General features: G+C 45.1%; 1 protein-coding gene across 4 annotated transcripts in view; it reads right to left on the reverse strand.

Moving 5' to 3' along the window:
- pacs2 (phosphofurin acidic cluster sorting protein 2) overlaps positions 1–21,541 on the reverse strand; it is a 49,849-nt gene extending 28,308 nt beyond the window's left edge. For 3 of the 4 annotated variants that reach the window (XM_037125566.1, XM_037125564.1, XM_037125563.1), the window contains exon 1: positions 21,183–21,336. In XM_037125566.1, coding sequence (XP_036981461.1) covers positions 21,183–21,301 — 119 coding nt within the window. In that variant the 5' untranslated portion in view covers positions 21,302–21,336. Of the gene's footprint in view, positions 1–21,182; positions 21,337–21,449 lie in introns of those variants that run through there. The other variant, XM_037125562.1, reaches the window with a different exon arrangement.
- Positions 21,542–22,460: the final 919 nt, after the last annotated feature.

The following is a 22,460-nucleotide window of genomic DNA, read 5'->3' on the forward strand; positions in this document are numbered from 1 at the left end:
TTTTGCTCTCCGAGGAGGAGGCGTCGGGGCCTCCTCCATCACATCCTTTCAAAAAAGCTTCGGTGAGGGAGATTCGGTGAGGAAACATCTCGCACCTGTCGCGCCGTGCGGACACGCGGCGGATGACTGGTAGGGCTCCATCGCTATGGCAACTGGGATTACACATGCCGCGTGTCAACACTGAAAGGAGATCTTTTCACAGGCTCCAACGTCAAAGAGGGAAGAAGTAGAAGAAGAAGAAGAAGAAGCAGCCGTCACACGGGACACTGTGTCCTGCCTGTCCGTCGAGCCCCAGACTGAAACCTGAGACTCAAACATTAACAGATGAATCCTCGGTGATGTAAACACACACACACACACACACACACACACACACACACACACACACACATCAAGGTGAAGACTGTCACTGATTTATATCTGGAAGCATCCCACTCCAAACATGCCTCACACACTCACGGCAATGAGTGACACGCCATACCAGCATCTCCCATAACACAGAAGGTGAAGGCGGGCGAACAACATTTGACTGAGTCGCTCTCTCCAAGACGTTTCTGCTTTGTTGAGCTTCAGGGAGCGGAGAGAGGCAGAGGAGGTGAGCGAGAGGAGATCTGACAGAGGTTACAGGCCACACATGACTGCACACACATCAGCCAGATCCCAGAAGATACGGTACTATACAGCATACACTGTGAACTAGTGTAAACAGAGGCACGGATCTGCAATATACTCAGATTCTTAAGAAGAATTTGCAATATGGGGCAAACTCTGATTAAAGCACCTGCATTGATAATCCTACTTAAAGGGGAATTAACCCTAAAAATACATAAATACCGAAACAAACTTGATAAATAGTTGCTTGTTCATACTGAGGTGTTTCCAGCTGTGTTTGTTGTGACAGGACTTGGTCTTTATAACAAAGCATCTGGAAATTTTCAGCAAAACTGCATATTTTTGACAAGGTGTCAGGGCATTTCCAGCTGTGTGTGTGTGTGTGTGCTGCCAAAACTGGGTGTTTTCAAATCAACATCAGGACATTTTCTAGCTGTGTTTGAGGCAACAGAAGTGCATGTTATTCACAAGGTGTCGGGACATTTCCAGCCAAGTCTGCGGTGACGGTACCAAGTGATTCTAGCGAGACGGTGGGACATTTTCTAGCTTCAGTTTTGTGCTGCGACAGAACTGTGTATTTTTTAGCTCTGACATGTCATATTTTTTAGGTGGACAGGGCGAACCTGTAAGGAAATAGTTCAGTGTTTGTATAGTTTATTTATATTTTATATTTCCAGCTGTGTTTGTGGAGACAGAACCAGGTATTTTAAGCCAAAACATAATGTTTTCTTAACCCCAACCAAGTGGTATTTGAGCCTGAACTTATCCAGACCTGAGGCCCAGCGCGTCAAAACATGAAACTTAAAGGGCTGAGATGAAGTTCCACTGTGATTCTAGATTAGTTGCCCTCAGTTTACAGTACACATCAGTACGTTATAATGTGGTCATTGTTAAATCTTTAATTTTGTCATTAGGGGTTCATTGTGTTCCTAAAATAAGCATCTGTTCTTGATTTGTTGCAGTAGAGAACAGTTCAGGGTGATGATTAGACGCTTTTCTTGTTTTTCTTCCCTCCTGTGGGTCGCTATTATTCCGGTGGAGTGAGGCACAAGGCGAGATGCCAGGAAGCCTTGGGATGGAGGGCAGGGAAGAGGTGGTGGTGGTGGTGGGGGGAGTCCATGTACTGGACCAGCGCCCAGACTGCCCCCCCTGCAGACTCGGGCTCAGCAAACATCCATGAGACAGTTTATACGTCGAGGCACGCTGAGAGGTGAGAAATGAAAGAAGCAAAACAGAAAGCGATGAAAGGAGGCAGGAGAAAGTGAAAACTATATAATCGGACGGCAAACCACAAACAGAAAGAGAAAGAGTGCAGCACTCACGCCGCCACCCACCGCAGCAGCAGCAGCAGCCCGGTGCAGCGATTTATTTCAGCTTGACAGCTCGAGAGTCTCCGTCAGGGTTTTGGTTTCAAGCGCTGACATCTGCCAGCCTGCAACTTCCAATTACTGCCCCCTTCCTGGAGAAGCAAACTCACAGCTGGAACGCCAGAATGAATCTCTGACAGTAAAGTTTGATTTAACTCGCTGGCTTCATTATTTACCGACACTGCTCTGATTATTGTCGTGGTTCTAATGCTGAGGAGTGAAGGATCTGACAGAGGAGCGTGACACAACCGTTAAATCTGAAAACCTCAGACGATTCCTGTGCAGTGAATCAATCAGGGAAGCTACTTGTGAACAGTAGTTGTAGCCAAGACAGTAGAATATGCTTCAAATATGGACGTCACTGAAGTAGTAATGTACAGAAAGTTACTCACAGTATCAAATGTAAAAGTGTGTTTTCTGCGGTAAAATGTCTCTTGTGACTAATATGTTATTATGTACTGTATTATTAGATCATCAACACTGATATTACAATCTGTAGGCAGCATTTCACTGTAGTGGCTGCTCAGGACCTGGACTTCGTACACGGTCAAATATTTTACTTCAGTGTTTTCTTCCACAAAGAGAAATGTGAGGGGTTGTGAGACGAGCAAGCACACAAACACACTTCAGCAAAGACATGGAGGGCAGAGCCGACGTCTGGCTGTTACGTTACTGAGACTCTGATTGGACGTAACAACCTCGGTGGTGACTCAAAACCATCATCAAGACTAATCCACACATCAACTGTCAACTGGGGGAAAAAAAACGCTAACACGACATCTGTATCTGTTTATTACTAACACATAATTAGAAATGAAACTGTTTATCTTTGTCAGAATCGGAGCAGAGGCCGACCTCCTCCCGGCTCCTGACAGAGCAACTTGTCGTCCTTGACAAGTGCAATAAAGAGTGCAGTGATTTGAAAGTATCAACAATTAGCTGCCAAGCGTATCACTGTTGACATAACCTTTAGAGATAGCCGGCTAGTTGTCTGCCCCTGCTTCCAGTTTATATGCTAAGCTAAGCTAACCAGTGGGTGGTGCAAACAGATGAGAAAAATAAGCATGATTCCCAAACTGAACTTTTCCTTTCGGGCCTTTGCTGCTGCATATTTCTGTCTGAATATTGAGACCTAAAATAAGCATATTAGCATGGATCTGAGTGTCTGCGGCCCCTGTGGGAGGCGACCCTCATCCGCTGCTGTGTCAGGGCCCTGATTCACACACTGAGCTGCACAGGACAGCCCTGCTAACACCCCGATAACAACGTGACAGAGACACACATATGCAAGGTGTAGCAGGAGAAAGAGGTCCAAGCCGGGCTTTGCTGTGGGAGGCAGAATGAACAGTCGTACCACACACACACACACACACACCCACGATAATCAATCTGCTGTGGTTCCTTCCCATTATTCAGACGTGTGCCGGGGGCTCTCCAGCGCTCAGCTGCTCATGCAATATTCAGCTGTGGGATTTACCGGCTGGCTGGGGAGACAGTGTAGTGAAGTGACAGAGCAGAGCTCGGTAGGCACATTGATGTGTGTGTGTGTGTGTGTGTGTGTGTGTGTGTGTGTGTGTGTGTGTGTGTGTGTGTGTGTGTGTGTGTGCTGGTCACGAAATCCGGACCCACCTAGGCTAAAATAGATTTGAATTTAATCTGTCTAACAAGAGAAGACAGCTCTGAGTGGAAGAGTATACGTCTGTGAATGAATGTGTGCTGAAGTCACACACACACACACACACACACACACACAAACAAATCAACGGTCAAAGTAAAAGCTCAACACTGTCTGGTCAGTCCGATATTAAGTTATAGCCAGCAGCCAGTTAGCTTAGCTTAGCTTAGCTTAGCTTAGCATAAAGGCTGGAATCAGGGGCAAACAGCTAGCACATCTAACACTAAAGCTAACAAATCAGGGGATCAGGGGTTGAACAATGAACCCTCAGCTCAGTCATATCTCGTTCACATCACATGTCTGAGACCTGACTGTCGTATCAGTAGGAAGTGGCGATGGTGGCGAGGAAGCTGCCGAGCCACTGACCGCGGTTCAAGACTGTGTTTCAACATTTATAAGTGTGAAACCGCTCAATCTTTTTAAGGAAACCTCAGCACAATTCCCAGACGTGTGTGTGGCGACAAATTGAAATTTTTGATGCAAAGTCGAAGCATCTCTTGTCATCTTTGTGGTAACCAAAACAGGTATTTTCAGCCAAGACAAGATGTGTTTTCATTACTGACCGAGTGGGTTTTGTGTCTAAGAGCATCAGCACAGTGTTGCAACGAGCTTTGACATGATCAAGGTTTGCTGCTACACACTTTGCAGACGTGGTCAAATAAACTGCTTCAAATGGTGCTAATTTCCTAACTGACTTCATGTCAACATCATAGAGTACCTTCTGTTTGCATCCAAACAAAGAAGGGGGGTTGCAAAAATAACGTGAAAGAGCAGCTAAGTCTTAAACAAATAGGGGGCAGCATATCACCAGATTGAGTGCTAACTGCTGCTAATTGTAGCTGCTGTTAGCCAGATAGCTCAGTTAGCCGTGTAGCTAGTGGTCCTATCAGTTGTCTCGAGAATGCTGGACTGTGAGCTGAGAGCAGCTGTGGACTGTTGACGTCTCTGCAACACAATACATCTTTGAATGTTACTTTTAAAGGACAATTCTTTCACATTGCACCTCTAAAATTCATCCAGTTTTTTCATAGAATCTCTCCAGGTAAAAGATAATTCTTCATTTAGAGTTAAAACATTAAGACGTCGGGGTGTCAAGGTCAACAGAAGATGTAGGACAACTCTGCTACAGACCCGCCCATACGGTGCAAAATAAAAGCATACATACATGTATTTACACTCACGCACACTCATCCCCTCTTTGAAGTGTCGGAGGCTCATACATAAGCCGTCTCCCTCAGAGGTTGCTTATGAATAATAAACAGACAACTGGAGGCAAAGTCTAAACTCCGGTCCTGAGCGGCGCCCTCGCCTCCTATAAACCACGCTCATATTTGCTCGGTGAATCTGTGTCAGTAGATCATTAAACTGCGAAGGCCGACCGAGTGGCAGGAGTGAGTCTGAATCTGCTTTCTCACACCTCATCCTCCCTCTGCCTCCACAAGAACAAGCTTTATATTGAATTTCCCGTCGAGGAAATAAAAATACTTCCACTTGTTTATCTTTAAAAGCACAAAGGAGCAAAGGTATTTCCTAATTAGCTCTTCAGGGGGAGAGAGACTCCAAGAAAGGAAGCAAATGTGAACGCATGAAAGATGGAGGAGGAAGAGAAACTAGCGAAGGAACATCCCTGCGATTGATAGACACAGATATGAATAATAATGCTCGTATTAATTCATAAAGAAGAGGAAGAAATCTACTTTGCAAAAGGGCAAAATGTATGAAACACACTTGGCATTTCACCGATGTGCATACACAATTAACTGGGGGAGAAGAAGAAAAAGCATCAGCTGCATTTCAACGCAGTACTCCTGTAATTGTGTCGGTGTAAACAGCCCGGGTGCGTGTGTTTGAGTGAGAGGGAATTTTAATTTTTAATTTGCACAGCGGGAGAATAATGAGCACAAAAAGAAATCGTGCAGGCTTCAAAAGAGAGAAAAATATATATATACAAAAAAAAAACCCAGGGGCCCTTAAACATAAAAGGCAACTAGAAAATGAAACTACAAGAAAACAACAATAGAAATAAATAACAGCAAAACAGTAGATTCAAATCTTTAAAAATAAAAGGTGACGTTTATGGGCAGAGTTCTGCGAGTTGATACCTTGCAGTCAGTTTGTGTTTCTGCAGCAAAAAGAAACTGAGGGGAGGGATGGAAAGAGACAGAAAAAGATAAAACAGGAATAGAGGGTGAGAAGAAGTTAAAGACTGACAGATAAAGATGGAGGACGGTCACGTTCCCCTGAGAACACACAGACTGTCCCTCCTCCACTGAAACTCCACCATGAACCTCCTCACGCACGCCTCCTCCGCCCTCCTGCCCCGGCCCGAGTCGTGCCTAACGTCACTTTGACAGCTCAATAATTGACTGCTTATCTTTTATTAATAGAGGCAGCCATTAGGGCACAGAGACGTGTCTGGGGTTTGGTCGGCGTGCTCTCCGAGACAAAGCACCGCCGGCCCCTCTGCTTTTCCTTTTTGTCTCACGTTTTGGCGTCTGCTCAGCGCCTCACTGTCCCGTGGCTTCCTAATTAGCCTCACACACAACAGAGGTGTCCTCGGTGTTGCTGCGGTGTTACCACGTTACCCACAGTGCAACGGCAACATCTCCAAGCAGAAAAAGAATCGCCCTCCTGAAATGGGTGCTTTAATCAAAGTTTTTCTAGAACTACAGAGAACGAGAGAAAGCCTCGTCTTCAAAGAGACGTGATGGTCCCGCATCACGTCACCTCGAGGTCACAACTTCAGTCTTTTTGCCAGGATCTAAACTTGATTACATCACTCGCGTTGCCTCAGTTTTAGTCAGAGAGATGAAGAGCAGATGAAGACCTCGACTGATCATCACATCATATTTTCATATTTTCAGGCTGAAAGACGAGACTCAGAGAGGTCGCTGCTGCTGACGGAGTTTAGAAGGACAGAAGACGATTGCAGAGCGTAACATAACATCGAGAAATAATTATTTGATTTATCTGTTAAATGGTCTTTTAAGGAAGCTGGGGAGTGATAATATCGACTTCCTAATGTAACATTTAATTAAGTATTCTTACACCGTGGCAGGAATGTTTTATCCTCTCAGACTTTGTGGAAACAAGACTGATGCTGTGTCTCAGTTCAGGGTCTGCAATGCGGAGGATGCATTTGAAGGCCAATTATGTCACAACGCCGTGCGAGGGCTGTCCCAATTTGAAGGTTCCTTTCAAATGCAGCCCATAAATGCTTCTTCTTTTATCTCTTCCTGGAGGATGCACCGCTTGTATCCTTCGTGGCCTCACATATCCCAAGATTCTTTGCACGACCGAAAAATAAGAAAGGAAGAGAATGGCAACATCGCGTGGCGTAGATCGTCACTTTCGCTGGCCTGGGCGGAAGAAATCGTGACGAAAGGGTAAAACATCTGGTGATGCAACCAGGAAATTCTCCAAAGGCTAGACCGTTAACAAGGTCTCTCTGAAGGACTCGACTTCAAAAACCGCAAAGGCCGGGTCCTTTGAAGGATGCAGACCCTGAATTGAGACACAGCATCATCTGTTAAAACCATAACTTAAACTGTAGATATGTTATAGCAGCATAAGTGGAAGCAAAAGTCAACAAACTATTATTATTATCTAAGTCTGCAGTGAAACACACAAAGATCTATAGCAGTCTGTACAGTCTGTGTAAGCTGGATCCGAGGCTGATGATGGGGGTTCAGGGCCTTTACGACCTGCAGACACCGGCGCTGCAGAATATCTTCCCTGTAAAGTGGAGGGAGGCTCATCCTCCCTATAAACAGCCCAGCAGGGGAGATAAGAGTTATTGAAGGGGCACTGAAGCAAACGCAGACCCTCAGCCTCCAGTCGCGCGTCCAACTGAGACTTTCTCGAGCTGATCAGATGAAGCCGACAGCTTTCAGCAGGGAGGAGATTCACCGTGCTATAAATAAATGGGATTAATCTTAAAGTTTAATATACAGTATTGATTTACTGCTATGCAATATTTAACTGTTGACTTTTGTTTCATAATATATTGTTCAGACGGTTTTATTTTTTCCCAGGCTAGAAGCAGAGCTATGGGTTTCACAGATATTCACATGCTGACAGGCTAAACGAAGATGGTGGATAGCCAATCAGAGGGAGCTCGGACTACCTGCTCAATCAGGCAAAAAGCCGCCAATTAGTGCCGATGTGTGACAACTAGGGCGGAAGACGTTAACTGACATCTAACATGGTGTGTCAGGGCCCCATACACCCCGAAACACACCCACACCTGCACTGCAAATGATACATTTGAGGCCTTTTATGTATTTACTGGACGGCAAGAGTGGAGAGACGGCAGGAAATGAGGGACACAGATGCGTTCAAACCTGGGATGTTGTGGTTCATGGTTGCCATCTCGCCAGCAACACACACACACACACACACACACACACACACACGACTCTGCACGACATAGAACCTGTCAGCCGGCTCTGTGACGTGCATCAGCTCATCTGGAGTGTTCTTTCTCTCAAGGTCAACTCGTACGAACTCTCCACAAAAACAGCAATTTAATCACAATCGCTCTGCAGACTGACTGACACATCCTGGTTACTGTAGCTTGACCACCACAGCTCACACGTGTCCTTAACGAGTGTGTAAGGACACTCCCACGCAGAAAGAAACTGAAACATGTCCAGTTTCCTACGATACAGCACTGAGATCACCGTGACTTGGATGACTGAGAACCTTGATCAAAGTGCAAAAAGGAACCAATCATGTAAAACTTTGTTTTTAGCCTGCAACAAAATTAGAAATAGGTCACTCCAGAGCCTTTGTTTTCTTTACGTAATTGGTGAATTTGATCTGTTTTACCCAAAAATATCCCCCAGTGATCTCTTCTGATGATAAGACTTTCCTTTATTTCACACACAGCTGGGTTATTTTTGAAGTTCACCGAAGACAGAAACGTGTCCTCCACACAAGATAACGAGCTGTTGAATACGGAGGAGCTATCCGCAAAGAAAGAGCTTAATAATCAGATCTCCCCTCCTCTGCCCTGTGCCAGATATCCTTGGCCGTGTTATCTGAAGGCAGAGTGAGGGGAGGAGACACAGAGAGAGAGAGAAAGCACTGATGTAAGGCTGCATCCACCAAACCAGAAGAAGAAATCCTTTTTTTTATGTATAATGAATGAAAGCCATTAAAAATGCAGGACAGGCAGATATGAACTCCATTTTCTCCATCAGCCCAGAGTAAGACTGACCCAGAAACAATTACAACCACAAAAGATGCTCAGACTGATTTTTATCTCTTTAACGGTGTTTACAGAAGAGTATAGTGTGTGTGTGTGTGTGTGTGTGTGTGTGTGTGTGTTTTTTATTGGAGAGACAAAACAAAGGGGAAATGCAAATGTCATGAAAGAAAAATGAGGTGCGCAAGTAGGTTATGAGTCGGCACTGAGGTCTGTGGTTAAACCAGCTGACGCAGAACAGAGGCGGTGCGAAGACACAGCAAGCAGCCGGCCAAACAGCAGAGCCGTTATTTTATGTTTCGCCGCCAAAGTGCGGAGAATCGAAAATCCACTGAGGAACACAAGATGATCCGTGCCCTCGGAGAGCCCCGGGGGGCCGGAGCACAAACCGGAATACAAATGAGACCTTTGTGCACAGCGATCTGCAGCACGCCGCTCCACTCTGCTCCACCCATGATGCCAGCTGGACGCCCACTTTAATCATTTCTCGACACAAACAGCGCGGCATTTTCAGCTGGTAATTGAAATGTGATTCCATGGGTGTTAATACGCTGCAGCCTCCTCTCTTCTGGGAAGCTTTTTGCAGAGGATTTTGTAATCTGGCTGCAGGGATTTGCTCCCATCCAGCCACAAAAGCATAAGTGAGGTCCAACACTGCGCCGAGATAAAACCTGGCTCGTTGCTCATCAGAAATATGTTGGATGGGGTTGAGGTCAGGGCTGCGACTCGGGCCAGCTGAGGTCCTCAAAATCAAACTGAAAAATGAAACACTTTCTGCTTCAGCCTGAGTGTTCACCAAAAGCCAGCTTCTAACTTGGCCTTTTCCCTCTGATCTTGACTACACACCTGTGAAGTTTCACGACCCTGTACCTGGGCATAACGTAGTGTTTCCCCTGCATGCCTCGAGACGTGAGCCAATCACCAGCGCTGTTAGATCTTGGCAAAACAAGCATGCTGCATTCTCATTGGCTCACTGATACGGATTAGATTAACGTCTTAGGTATTGAAGTTAAATCGATCCTCGTATGAATCGAGGCAGCGCGATCGGTGCCATAAAAGTGTTGAAGTTTGAGGGAAAACTACTCAAAAACAATTACTCAAAACTACATCTGTGGTAGTTGCCGCTATACACTTTGACATTATGACACACACAGACTCACAAACTGAAAACACTACCAGACAACGTTGTTGCGTTGCATAGTTGCAGCCTTTCATGCTCCATCTCCGTCAGGCCTAACAATGTGATTTCTGACCATCTTTCACTTTGAGCCGCGATGGCCGAGATAAAAAATTAGACTAAAGGTGGATTAAAAAAAAACAAAAAAAAAACAACATCCGGCACTTCAGTTCCCATTACAGCCAGATCTGAAGTGTCCTAAATAATTATCATTCATGCGAGTTGAGTTTTTTGTTAAAAGGCTCTGGCTCTTTTTGTCTGAGTAATTACAGAGTGGTCTGCAAAAAAACAACTGTGCAGTCACAACAGTGAAAACCACATCCGCAAATACCTCCGTGTTGTTCTGCTGAAGGGCCCTCGGGCAGCAGCTCTCGTCGCCGCTCTGACAGGTTTTTGCATTATAGGGCAGCTAAAAATGGCCACGCGGAGCACTCTGTCCATTTATAAAAGTGTTTATTGACTGAAGTGGCTGAAAGGGTCACATTTCAGTCAGCTAGACTTATAACTGTTTTAATATGACGGTCTGTTAAAGGTCTCAATGTGAGTCTGAATTTCGTGGCTGGAGTGGATGTACTTTAAATCCCTTTTATTCTCTATTTGGATATCAAATCCTCACCAGCTGCAGGCCAGAAAGTGGCTCCAGCAGATATACATAACACAATATGACCATCTAGTCTCATGGATGTTATTATCAAATATTTGTATATGAGGAATCTACTTGATTTTTGCATATTCAAATGAAGCTTTGTATTCTGGAAGCTGTAACCAGTAAACATGTATGTTCAGTTGGTCACAGCTGTCGATGAGCTGAAGTGTGATGGAGGTGATCCACGCTGATCTCCACCTCAACGACATGAAGATGCTGAGTCACCGAAAACGACCCCTCAAAGTCCCGCTGACAGATTTTTTGGGGGGCGTGGCCATTTTCCAGATCAGAAGTCAAGCAGGGAGAGCTTTCGCAGGCACTCTATATTTGATGAGCCGGATTATTTCTATTATTACACAAGAGTGAGTTAGAAATTCAGCTCAGCTCATGTAACCACAGTAAAGTTATTTAATCTTTTCTGGTTAGGATAACATGTTTTTCTACATTTTCCAACATTTCACAGTTTATCATTCAGACTGATATCTTTCAGACACCTGTGGAATCTGAGTTCCAATCTCTGGACGATCTGAAAGAAGTGAGTGTGAAGTAACTTTAATCGTCGCTGTGATGGCTTGTGTTCTGATGGTCATGAGGATGACTGGACTGATCGTGGATGTTTCCTCCACTAGACGCATGAGGAGGAAAACAATGAAGCTGAGGCTGTAGAGAGAAGGAGAGAGAGACAGCAGTGTATCGAGCTAATGAGGACCGTGCTGAAAATTGATCCGAATGGGAGGATCACTCCCCGTGAAGTCCTCACTCATCCATTCATCACCAGAGACTACCCGAAGTGTGTGTGTGTGTGTGCTTTTCTATGACGGTTTATAATTTAATCAGTGTCATGTTTCCGAGACAACAGCGTAACAGTGAGTGTGTCATTTAGTATGGTGTATGTGTGTGTGTGTGTGTGTGTGCGCGACATCAAGAAGCTCAGGCGTCACTTCTTCAATAGAGGACTTTGACTGTGAGCCTCCTGCCACTCAGCTGAAGGATGAAGGCCAGACGACAGGCTGCAGCTTGAAGATCATGAGAATGCAGTTAGGCTGTTCTTTCTGGGTTAGAGCGGGTTTATTCGGGGATGCTCCGGTTTCCCCCTGACATTTTTTTGTAAGATAAAAAGACTTCAGGCAGAGCATCCTGGAGGTTCATCTTGAAGGAAACAGGTTCAACACCTTCCATTTCACCTGACGAGCTGAAGGTCAGATGAAGTGAGTCGCTGTGGTCAAGAACTAGAGAACTTGTTTCCGGAAGATGAATGCCACTTGGAGCTTTCTCATGGTGGGTACTTTAACATAACAAGTCAAAACTGCTGCTGTGGGAAACATGTAGGCCAGATGGAGGCTCGGTGGTCAGGGTTGGATTACCAGCCTCTGTCTTTGCTGTGCTGCGGGTTGCTCTGGTTTCCCCAACCAAAGCTAACCAGGCCATCACAGGCAGCAGTGCTGACTAAATAACCCAGTTGTGGTGGAAACTACACTATTTTTGCATTTTCTGATAAAGAGCACATTCTGGTTCTTGCCTAATGTGGCACAAATTATTGTGTATTATGTCATTATTAGATTATAGGGTCTAACTGTGTGGGTTTGCTATCTAATAAAGACCTAATTATTTCTGTTTTCTGTCTAATTTGACAAAAGGTCCGGCTTAATACATCTTCACTTCAACTTCACTCGATGTCTGTATTACAGCAGATTAGCTGGACCACACCGCCGTAGCTCGCTCTGCATCTGGGAGGCCAGAAAGGTTATGTTTACAGGCTTGTAAAGAGATGCTTATTTCTGACTGGCAGCGATAATGAATGCTCATTTCTGCAGTCATCCAGGCGCAGAGATGAAAGGTTTTAGTCGCCGATGCCAACCTCGGGATTTTCGCTGCATCCATCTGTCCAGCCAATACATCAGGGAGGAGTCCGGTGGAAGTGCGGAAGAGGTCATATGACTCAGCCACCCAAGAGCGGGATGCCAGACGTGGCAGCGCAGGGTTCCTAATGACTACAATATGTTAAACCTCCTAAGCTTTTCTCCCAGCTGCAAGTTTTTTTCTAAAAAGAAGCTGACCTACATTTCTCCTCCATGCCCTGAATTCAGGAAAAGTTCTCTAAGCCTCAGTGAAGGGAGCACTGAAATAACAACTCCCTTTTTTTTCTCACACTGCCTGCTGCAAGAGGCGAGCCCGCAATCCAGCCTCCAGGGCCTTCCTGCAATTAACCAAAACTATGAGAATGAAGAGTTTCATTCATCGGAGATCATGCACAAAAGCACAGAGGAACAAACCGTCAATCTTGTGCCATGAAACAGGCATCAGTGTCAGACAGAATGCGCACATTAATAATCAACAACTGATGCTTGATGCACCGGATGCTTTTTGCCAGAGCAATACAAACACTGTTGCTATGGAAATCAGTGACTAATGTATGACAATGATTTCCCTGGAAGTCACTGTTTGGACACACAAATCAAAAACCACACAGGCAGTGTGGCTGCGCAGAGAAACAATAACTCTGCACAGTGCAAAGGATTTCCACAGGCCAGAATAATCAATATGGGAATAAAGGAGCAAATCAAGACGTCAAGGAATAAATCAGAACACAGCGTGATGAATAATAATGACAGCCCAATGCCTCGAGTACAAAATGTAAATATGAGAAAAATGTCAGATTAAGTGCGGCCTGTTGAGGCTGCTGATATAGAGGCTGCATCACCAGCGAGGCATAAAATGTAATTTCAAGCAGAGAGAATCATTTAGGAAAGAGCCCACGTTATTAATTTTATGTGCATGGACGTGACATTTAAGATTAAAGGGGCCGCTCTGAACTGAAAAGACAATATAACAACATGGACCAAGGCTATAAAAAGAGTTCAAAGTGAACAGAATAAGCGACACCTCACAAATCTCAGTAAAGTACAAAGACACATTGGAGCATTTTATTCAGAGGCAGACGATTCAGCCAGCTCCAGAACTGTCACTTTTCCTTTTGACTACACTAAGCCTCAACTGTTTTATAATCTCATCTACATCTGGCACGAAGTTTTGACAGATCGCTCTGCCTTTTCAGCCCGTTAACCTCATTTTTTACTGCATTACCTCCCCGAAAAGTGCTGGAACATGTGAGCCGGTGAACAGGTCCCCCGGATGGCCCGCGTAATCACGGAGAGATTTCAATAATTTTGAGCGACATTTGTGAAAAATAAGGACGCCTCCCGCAGCCGACAATCACAGAGAAACCCAGATTCACATGAAGTGTCTTTAGAAATGGAGTTGATCTATTAGCAGAAATGAGATTTGTGGATTTAGGTTGTATTCAAACAGAAGGACATCATGATAACTACACAGCACACCTGTGGTTACATCAGCAGTTATTGTTGACAGTGCAACACATCTGAGCAAACACATTCACCAATGAAGACGCAACGGAAATCAATGGAAAAAGCTTGTTAGTGCAACAAAGAAAGACTGTCATTATGAATCAATTTCTTTTTTTTTTATTTGATGAATGAAAAGAATGAAAAGAAAAGAAAATTGAGATACCAGAAAACTATAAAATTGTACCAAAATAGAAATGAAAACAGTCAAAATGAATTATTGAATGTCTGCATGAAGGTTTGCATCAACACACGCAAATGTTAAGATATTTTCATATGTGAAAACTCTGAACTGCTGGTGGTGCAGCAGGAGGAAAAGTCAAAGGATCTCGAATGTCTGCACCAAATTTCCCAGCACTCCGTCCAGGAGGTGACATGTTTCAGCTTAAGTTGTGGAGCACTCGATCGACACTGCCATCAAAAAACTTCATCACCACTTTTGACTTTTACGCTCGTTTTTTCATACAGATTTCTCACTGCCGTCTTCTTTGAAGTGTTAAGTCAGTGGGCCTTATGTAAGATATCCAGCCTCCTCCATCTTGCTGATGCAGCACGTCCTGGAGGACAGACGGGGCAGGACGGGAAAGGGCAGTCGCCTCCTCACACACACACACACACACACACACACACACACACATCTGAGATGCCCTGTGACTCTGCAGGCGGATCAATTTTGCCTCCAGCTGACTTTTCCCTCATGCCTCAGTGCTCGCCCCGGCGTCACGCCTGGCTGCCTGCTTTTTGTGTTCCCTGCAGAATACATTTGATTTTAGGGAACCAGCGTTGATAATATCTGCTCAGCTGCCTGTCTGAATGCACTTCCTCTTGCAATGACATAAACAATGAGTTTAGGGACATGTTACGCGTCCACAAAAACCAGAAGAACCTGAAAATAATATTTGAATTGAATATAGCCAGTCGACACGAGCTGCAGGAAGGGACAAGGCCATGACAGGGACTCCGTTCAAAAGTCACGGCCTGAAGCTGTCTGATGGACATTATCAAGCAGACAAAGTCTAGACGTAAACACCAGATTACCATAAATAGCCTGGTTTAACTCGGTCTGTTCATGCATTCAGGCACTTATTAAGAAACAGCAAGGCGGCATAGGAGAGGAGTTTATCTTGTTTGGGTGAATGAAAGTTATGAAAACTGACGGAAAATTAAGAGACAGGCGTTAAAATACCTTCAGGCTCCTGAGCCCAAACTACATTATCACGCAATATTCTACATGGATCCACGGCGCTGTCATTTCATTAGCATACCTTCCCCTAATTAAATTCACGCTAATTGGAAAATGGGATGAGCGCATGTGCCACTTGAGATACAGAGTGGAGGATGACATTTCAGCACGTTCGCTTCTTGGAAAAGAAATGTCAGCTCTGATGCAGCCGAGCCGAACCAACCACGGCCGATTCATATGTCGCTGTGAACGTTCAGTCTGGGGGCACGACATCCTCTTCAGTGGGTCTTTTAGTCTAAATAGACCTTGGGGTGACAGAGAACAGACTAAATGGCATCCAGCTGAACCCGACACACGATAAGAACAGCTTACTGGTGAGATATCAAGCAGGGAACGGCTCAGTAAAATGTAACGCTTGCTACCGCAGGGACTGATTCATATTTTTATTGTTGTTTCATCCTTAAGAAGCAGCAAGCCCTGGCTGGACTGTGTCAGCAGCATTCAAAATGCAGTTTTTTCTTCAATTAAATGTGCATTAATCAATATATTTGTTTTCAAAATGTGTCCGTTCCACCCTCACTTTCTGCCACACGTCCCTCTTTTCGTAACTCGTAACCTTCGCACCTTAATGAGGTGAGTTTTAGTCTGGAGGAAAAACTGGTGATCCTTGAACCTTTTCATTTTGTACTACCATCAGGTCAGACCTCTCAGTTATCCAGGGAAATAACTTGAAACTTGCGAGATGGATTCATGGTTCGCAGATGACGACTTTGGTGATTCCCTGATTTTTTTCCCCCGGCGTCACAGTGTTTGACATTTGTGGTTTTGACAAAGACGTTCAGCCACCGTTAAACACATTACCATTCAGTCTGGTGTAGCACTGCCCTCAGGATGACATGTCAATAACTTTTTTGATCCCTCAACTCTTCCTCATGCTTTAATTTGGCCAAATATTTGGTGTTTATCTTCAAGACGAAAGACATTCAGCCTCAGCTGTACTAATTGGCAACTGTTAGCATACTGGCAGATTAAACTAAACTGATGAACATGGTAAACATCACACCATCTGCACATTAGCATGCTGGTTGTTAGCATTTAGCTCAAAGCGCCACCAAGTTCAGCCTCACAGAGCTGCTGACGCGGTTGTAGAGTCTCCCGTCTTATCTAAACTCCCAAACATTGGTACAGAACAGGCACTGAGTGCAGGACAACAAGAACAAGAAGGGGAACATAAAACAATGAGAGGCTTCAACTGCCTCTCATTCATCCTACTCTAAATTCCCGCAGTGTGAGCATCCCAGGCAGCCGGGGGACAAAAGAGCAAGTGTCTCGTCGCCGCTCAAAGCGACATCTCAGCACTCTCGCCTCCAACAGGCCCAAATATGACAGTCTACTGGGTCCAGCTGCCACTCGAGGGCCCGCTTCAATCCCGGCTCTGTCTCGGAGATTGGCCCCGTCTCTCGCAGCACTTAGCCTCACGCCTGTGGGCTGATGCGCAGAAAATGCAACTGATGCCCACTTCAGAAATACCAAGATGAGACACAGCGTCTTGACCTTGGCTCTTAAGAGCAGAGAGGCTTCGGTGGCGACGTCGCCAGCGGATTGAGCGGCTGAAGTGGCTCTTAGACACGTCCATCTTCAGGAATAAGCACGCAATTACTGGAACGCATTCAGGGTGATGAAAAGCCGCCCTCGGTGCTCATTCAAATGCCTCTCACGATGAGGTGACAGAACATAAAAGTGCATTTCACATTCAGGATGTCACACAGGCACTTTCGGAGGCTGCCGAGGAGTTTAATAAAGACAACCCTCGACGTACCCTTCACCTTCTTCATATCCTGACACAACATTACGAGCAGCAGCAGACCAGATCCTCATAAACTGTCTGTTCTGCCTCATAAAACGGTGAACATGACAACATTTACATTCACAGCCAGTCCACTCGGACATCTGGCTGTCCAGACCACAGGCAATTATCCTTCCACCACCCTCTAAGATAGGTGATTGAGGTCCCTCCCTTAAGTATGATAGGTGATCATTAAGCATCTCAGCGTGGAGCAGCACGTGTCCTGAAGTGAAATCTGGAGAACGTGAGATCCGTGCCGAGGCAGCACTTCTATAAGCCTCCCAGCCTAATAGCCCTGGGCTTCAGAGACCTCCAAACCACGGCGAGAGGGATTTATGGAGGCATGAAGAAATTACGGGATAAATTGATAAAATCAGGGTAAGAACAAAGTCGACCGACTCCAATTTACTACTACTTGGCTCCTCGTGGTGTGCAGTAGTCTGACTGAGCGTTAAAACGGTGACGAACCCCTGCGAGGTGAAGGGATTAAGACACAAACCCTTTATCCTGTATGCAGCATGGATCACATATAAACCTGTGTTTTGGCAACAAATCAGAATGCTCTCAGAGTCATGTTTAGGTCAAAACATGGATCACCACAGGGATGGGAACATGTTATGTAGCCCCTGCACTTCCAACCTGGTACATATTACTTCATTTCTTCCCATTTTTATCCACTCAGACTCATTTGTGCCTCCACTATCCAGCTGAAAGGAAAACCTATCATGCTTGTTCAGTTTATTTCCTTTCCCTCAATGTGTTTTAAATGTTCCTGTGCATGTAAAACGTCTTGCGTATTAAAAAAGCTCAAAGTCCACATCAACAGGAGCTCCTCTCTCCCACAGAAATCAATGCACCTCAAATGCCTCATCAGAAGTCACACCTTTATTTCAGTGACTTTGTGACATCACACTACATCACCATGTCACATAATCTACGCCTAGCAGCTGCTCTGTTGTTGTTAGCAGAGCTGGCACAGGCGTGTGTGGGCTGACCAATCAGAGCAGGCTGGGTATTTGGAGGGGGCGGGACTTAAAGAGACGGCTGCGTTTCAGACGGGGGGGTTACACTGCTGCAGCGCTGGACATCAGAGAAAACTGATGTTTTTTTTAAAGCCTTAATTAAATGATCAAACTGATAATGAGCAGAATATGTCTCCTTCAGGTCTCGCTTGTCTTTGAACGCAGCCCTTGCAGAACTAAATGACAAAAGCACCATCAAAAGCACTTAAAAATTCAAGTTTTGCGAGGCCTTGTGAGTCGAACAAATTCTTCACCTTGAGTTAGGATTAAAGGCTCCCAGTTGCAGCTTCATAATTAAAAATCAAACGGTGGTATTGATCTTCTCACATATTTCTTGGCAAGCAAAGGAATAACTATTTCCCAACTATTCCATAACAGCACTTGTGTCTCAGGGCTGCAGCTGGCACCAAAAACACCTCATTTTCTAACATGTTCCTTAACAAACTAAAGAATCAGCATGTTGAGGGTGACCTGTTTTTGGTGAGTATCCACTTGGCTGTGGGAGCTGGTGAGTGAATCATTGACTTTAAACAGATTTTAAAGTAAATTAAATGTGCAAAAAATCCTGACCGTGCACAATTTTCAAGGGTTTTTTTTGCTGAAATCGGCAAGAAAAGGAAAAGGATCCTCCCGCGCATCTCCTCTTTATTCCCGGGTCTCTCTCTCTAGTTTTCTTACTATTTTGATTGAAGAATAAGTTAAATATGTAAAAGAAGTGGAACCCTGTGGACTTTTCTTGTAAACAAACAAGTTTACATTCTCACTGACACACACTGAGGTTTTGTCCTTGTGGCTGTTTTCAACACTGAGGTTTAGCGTCTGGTGTCGACAGCATTTCCTTCCTCATGAAACATTTGCAAAGCCTCTTCAATTCTGGTGTTGCTCACATCCAAAACTGAAAGTGAACTGGAGCTCTACCAGAGGTCAGAAACTCCACGGGGGAACCTTTAAGAGAAGATGTTAACAGAAACGTACAAATTGACCTCTGAGGAGCGACAGCCGTCCGTTTTGTTCAGCCACCTCCAGGGGTTGATATTACCGAAGGGGGGCGGTTGATTTGACATCTGGTTAACAAGCCGAGTTCCTCCTGTCTGCACTCTGATGGACGCGGGTCAATACAGAGCTGCAGAGATCTTGACTGGCAGCAAGCGAGCCTCCATTCAGGAATCTGGCCCATTAAACACAGTAGACGTTCTCAGTCGAGCAGCTTCATGTGACGACCTGCACTGTTCGGGGGTCGCGAGGAGATTGAACCCACAACTGTTTTGTTTTGTTTTTTTTTTAGTTATGGGAACCCTTTTTTATCTGCTTGTCCGCTCAGCTGAACAGCATCACAGCTATGCTATTCCTGGAAATGAATTAGTCTTATTTCAGCTAAAAGCCACGCGATGTAATACGCACTGAAGGTATTAAGTTAAGAGGATCAAGAGGGGCTGAGGAGAGACGGTCATCAGCTTGAAATTAAGAAAAACAATCAAATAACAACACTCACACACACACACACACACACACACACACACACACACACACACACATATACGCTCCCATCAGCTGAGATGAAGACGGTAACGCCTGCACACTGATGCTTAAAAACACTCACCACAGTTTTGTTTTCTCTTCAAAAGATCAAATCTCTCCAGTCAAAACATATTAATGTCTGATTTATGGCAACGCAACGGCTCGTATCAACTTCTGCCTTAACCCCACATGGTGAAGAAGCCTCATTCATTCATTCATTCATTCATCTCTAGAGCAAGCAAGATTTAAAATGACACAACCCTTCTCAACTAATTCATCAAGTGTTTACATTAAACATGAGGACTTTGTTCCAAAACCCAAAGATATTCAACATATCTCTATAAAAGAACAAGGAATCTGGGAATCATCACATTTTAGAGGCTGTAACCTGAAAATATGTGATATTTTATAATCGCTTATCTAAATAGTTGCTGATTAACTGACATCTTAATTGACTTCAGCTTCAGTAGGAGCCACCGGAGATCTGTGAGGACGTCATAAGTGATCATTTCATTAACTAACGAGGTCTTCATCTCCTGATTGAACCGCCCAGGTGTCTCTGATGCTGATCACTTTGACATGCAGTTTAGAGGTTAGATGAATCAGCTGATGAGCTGAACGGTGAGTCGATTGACAGGAAGCTGTGGTCATGTATTTATATCATGTCAATAACACACATATGATTATGGCGTGCAAAAATGAGACGTGCGTCGTTTGTTTATGAGCTCATCTTGTTGCCTTTGCACTAGTTAATGATCGTTGTTCTTTCAGCACATTTATTTAAAAGTTAAGGTCACAGAATCTCTCTCCACCTCCCTACACTTGCATTTAGATAGATAGATAGATAGATAGATAGATAGATAGATAGATAGATAGATAGATAGATAGATATTACTTTGAGCTTAACTAAGACTAAACAATCAATATAACTGAAAACAATCTGCAGTTGCAGCCTGTGCATGGACTTCCTAGCAGCCAGATCTCCATGACACTGACGAACACAGTGTCATATAAATGCACAATCCGGTAAAAAGAAGCAGCAGAGACTGGGGACTTGGGACTGTCTCCTCAAATTAACCCAAAGAGTCTATTAATAGAAACCTGTCCTGAGCAGTGAATGAGAATCTGGCATTGGGGGGCTTTTTAACACGGCCCCTGAGTCTCCAGGGGTCACTGGAGCCAAATGGTCTCCATGGTGCAGCCTGGCTCAGAGATCTGGCACAAAGCTGGTTATCTGTCCTGATGGCTGAGGGGATGATTATGAGCATTACAGGCTCCCCACACCTGCAGGAGAAACACCTTGACAGCCTCACTCCAGCCCCGGCTGAGGATGGAGCTGGAGGGTTTGTCTGCTGCCAAACGGTGCCATAGAGGAGTTCACCCAGTTTGTTCGATGCAGATGGCCGGATGAGCATCACAGGGCCTGCATGGGCATCCAGTTGGCATAATGATACCAGGAGCCGGTGGTGCAGCTGCATCAGCCGGACGGATGGTGAGTGGCGCATTGGGAGCCGCCGGATTTAAAGTTTAAAGGACACCCGGACGACATGCACGCTCAGCCTTACCTCGGGATGCAGTTCGGGGAGGATCCATCTATCTCCCACGTCGCGAACAGGTTCATGGGCACGGGTCTGTTGAGAGCCCCGCTCCCGGGGAAGCTCAGCCGGCCACTTCTCTCCGCCATGGTCCGGGCTGCGGGTGGGACTGTCCGACACCGAGCTGCAGGGGTTTGTAAAAAAAAAAAACAAAAAAAAAAAACAGTGAAGGTCTTCTATGTGTGTGTGTTCTTGTGTGTGTGTGTCCGTGGAGTAGTTGAGCCGTGACACGCTCACGTCAGTGCGATGTGGACGGCGCAGGACGAGCTCATTTCTCCGTCCTCGTCGGGGCCGGGCAGGTCGGTGCGGGTTCGTGCGCGCCGCGGAGGAACTGCAGTGGGAGAGCCGCGCAGGAGTGAACGGAGCGACCGCGGAGCTTGTTGTGCCTACCACGCTGCTCAGAGTGTATGAGGAGGGATTAGTGCCACACAGGAGGAGAGGGCGGGGGAGGAGGAGAGGCAAGACAGCATTATGGTGCTGCATGTGACAGGGGTTAAAAAAAAATAACTTGATGATGGAATTCAAGGCTAAATAATCACAGCCATCATTTCAGGGACTCCAAATTAAAGCACAAGCGCACCTGTCTTCACCCTCACCTTCATCATGGTCCCCTTTTAAATTTTTTTATTCTGCTGACCGTCTCCTGTCTGGCTGTTTATCACCTGACAGAATTACCCCAAAGTTTTATTTTGATGTCCTGCTTATCCGATAAGAAGATGGCGTCCATTCATCGTGTGTTATCAGCATGAGTTTGACCGCTGGATCGTTTGTGTCACTTGCCCAAAACAGACAGAAACCCTTGTTATACATTAGCTGTAACATGGCGAGCAGTTTAACATTAACTCAGCCTCCGACCAAAGCCAGCAGTGTCTTTTCTTTTTCCATAAAATAAAGTATATTTCTCGTCTGTTCAGTAGACGAGACAGAATTGAGTTTGAGAGAAGAAGACGAATCAAACTCGGTGCTCTCCTCGACTCTGGGTGTTTATTCCTCCAGGTGCTCTGTGCTCTGCCCCAGACTTACCCTCAGAGTTATTATGGGTTGCAGAACAACAGCGGCCCATTTATCGGAATAAACACGTCAGAAAAAGAACCGATTATAACGAGGAACTAGAACAGATTTTTGTTTTGGTTTTTTTCCTGACCTTGGCACTACAGTTTCATTTCCTCTCAGTCCTCTTCTGCTGGCTCCTCTTGTGGCATTAATCACCCTCCGTATTTTTATTTTTATTTTTTTTTTTCCCTCTCC

This window comes from Acanthopagrus latus, chromosome 16 (genome assembly GCF_904848185.1).
Source record: "Acanthopagrus latus isolate v.2019 chromosome 16, fAcaLat1.1, whole genome shotgun sequence".
NCBI lineage: Eukaryota > Metazoa > Chordata > Actinopteri > Spariformes > Sparidae > Acanthopagrus > Acanthopagrus latus.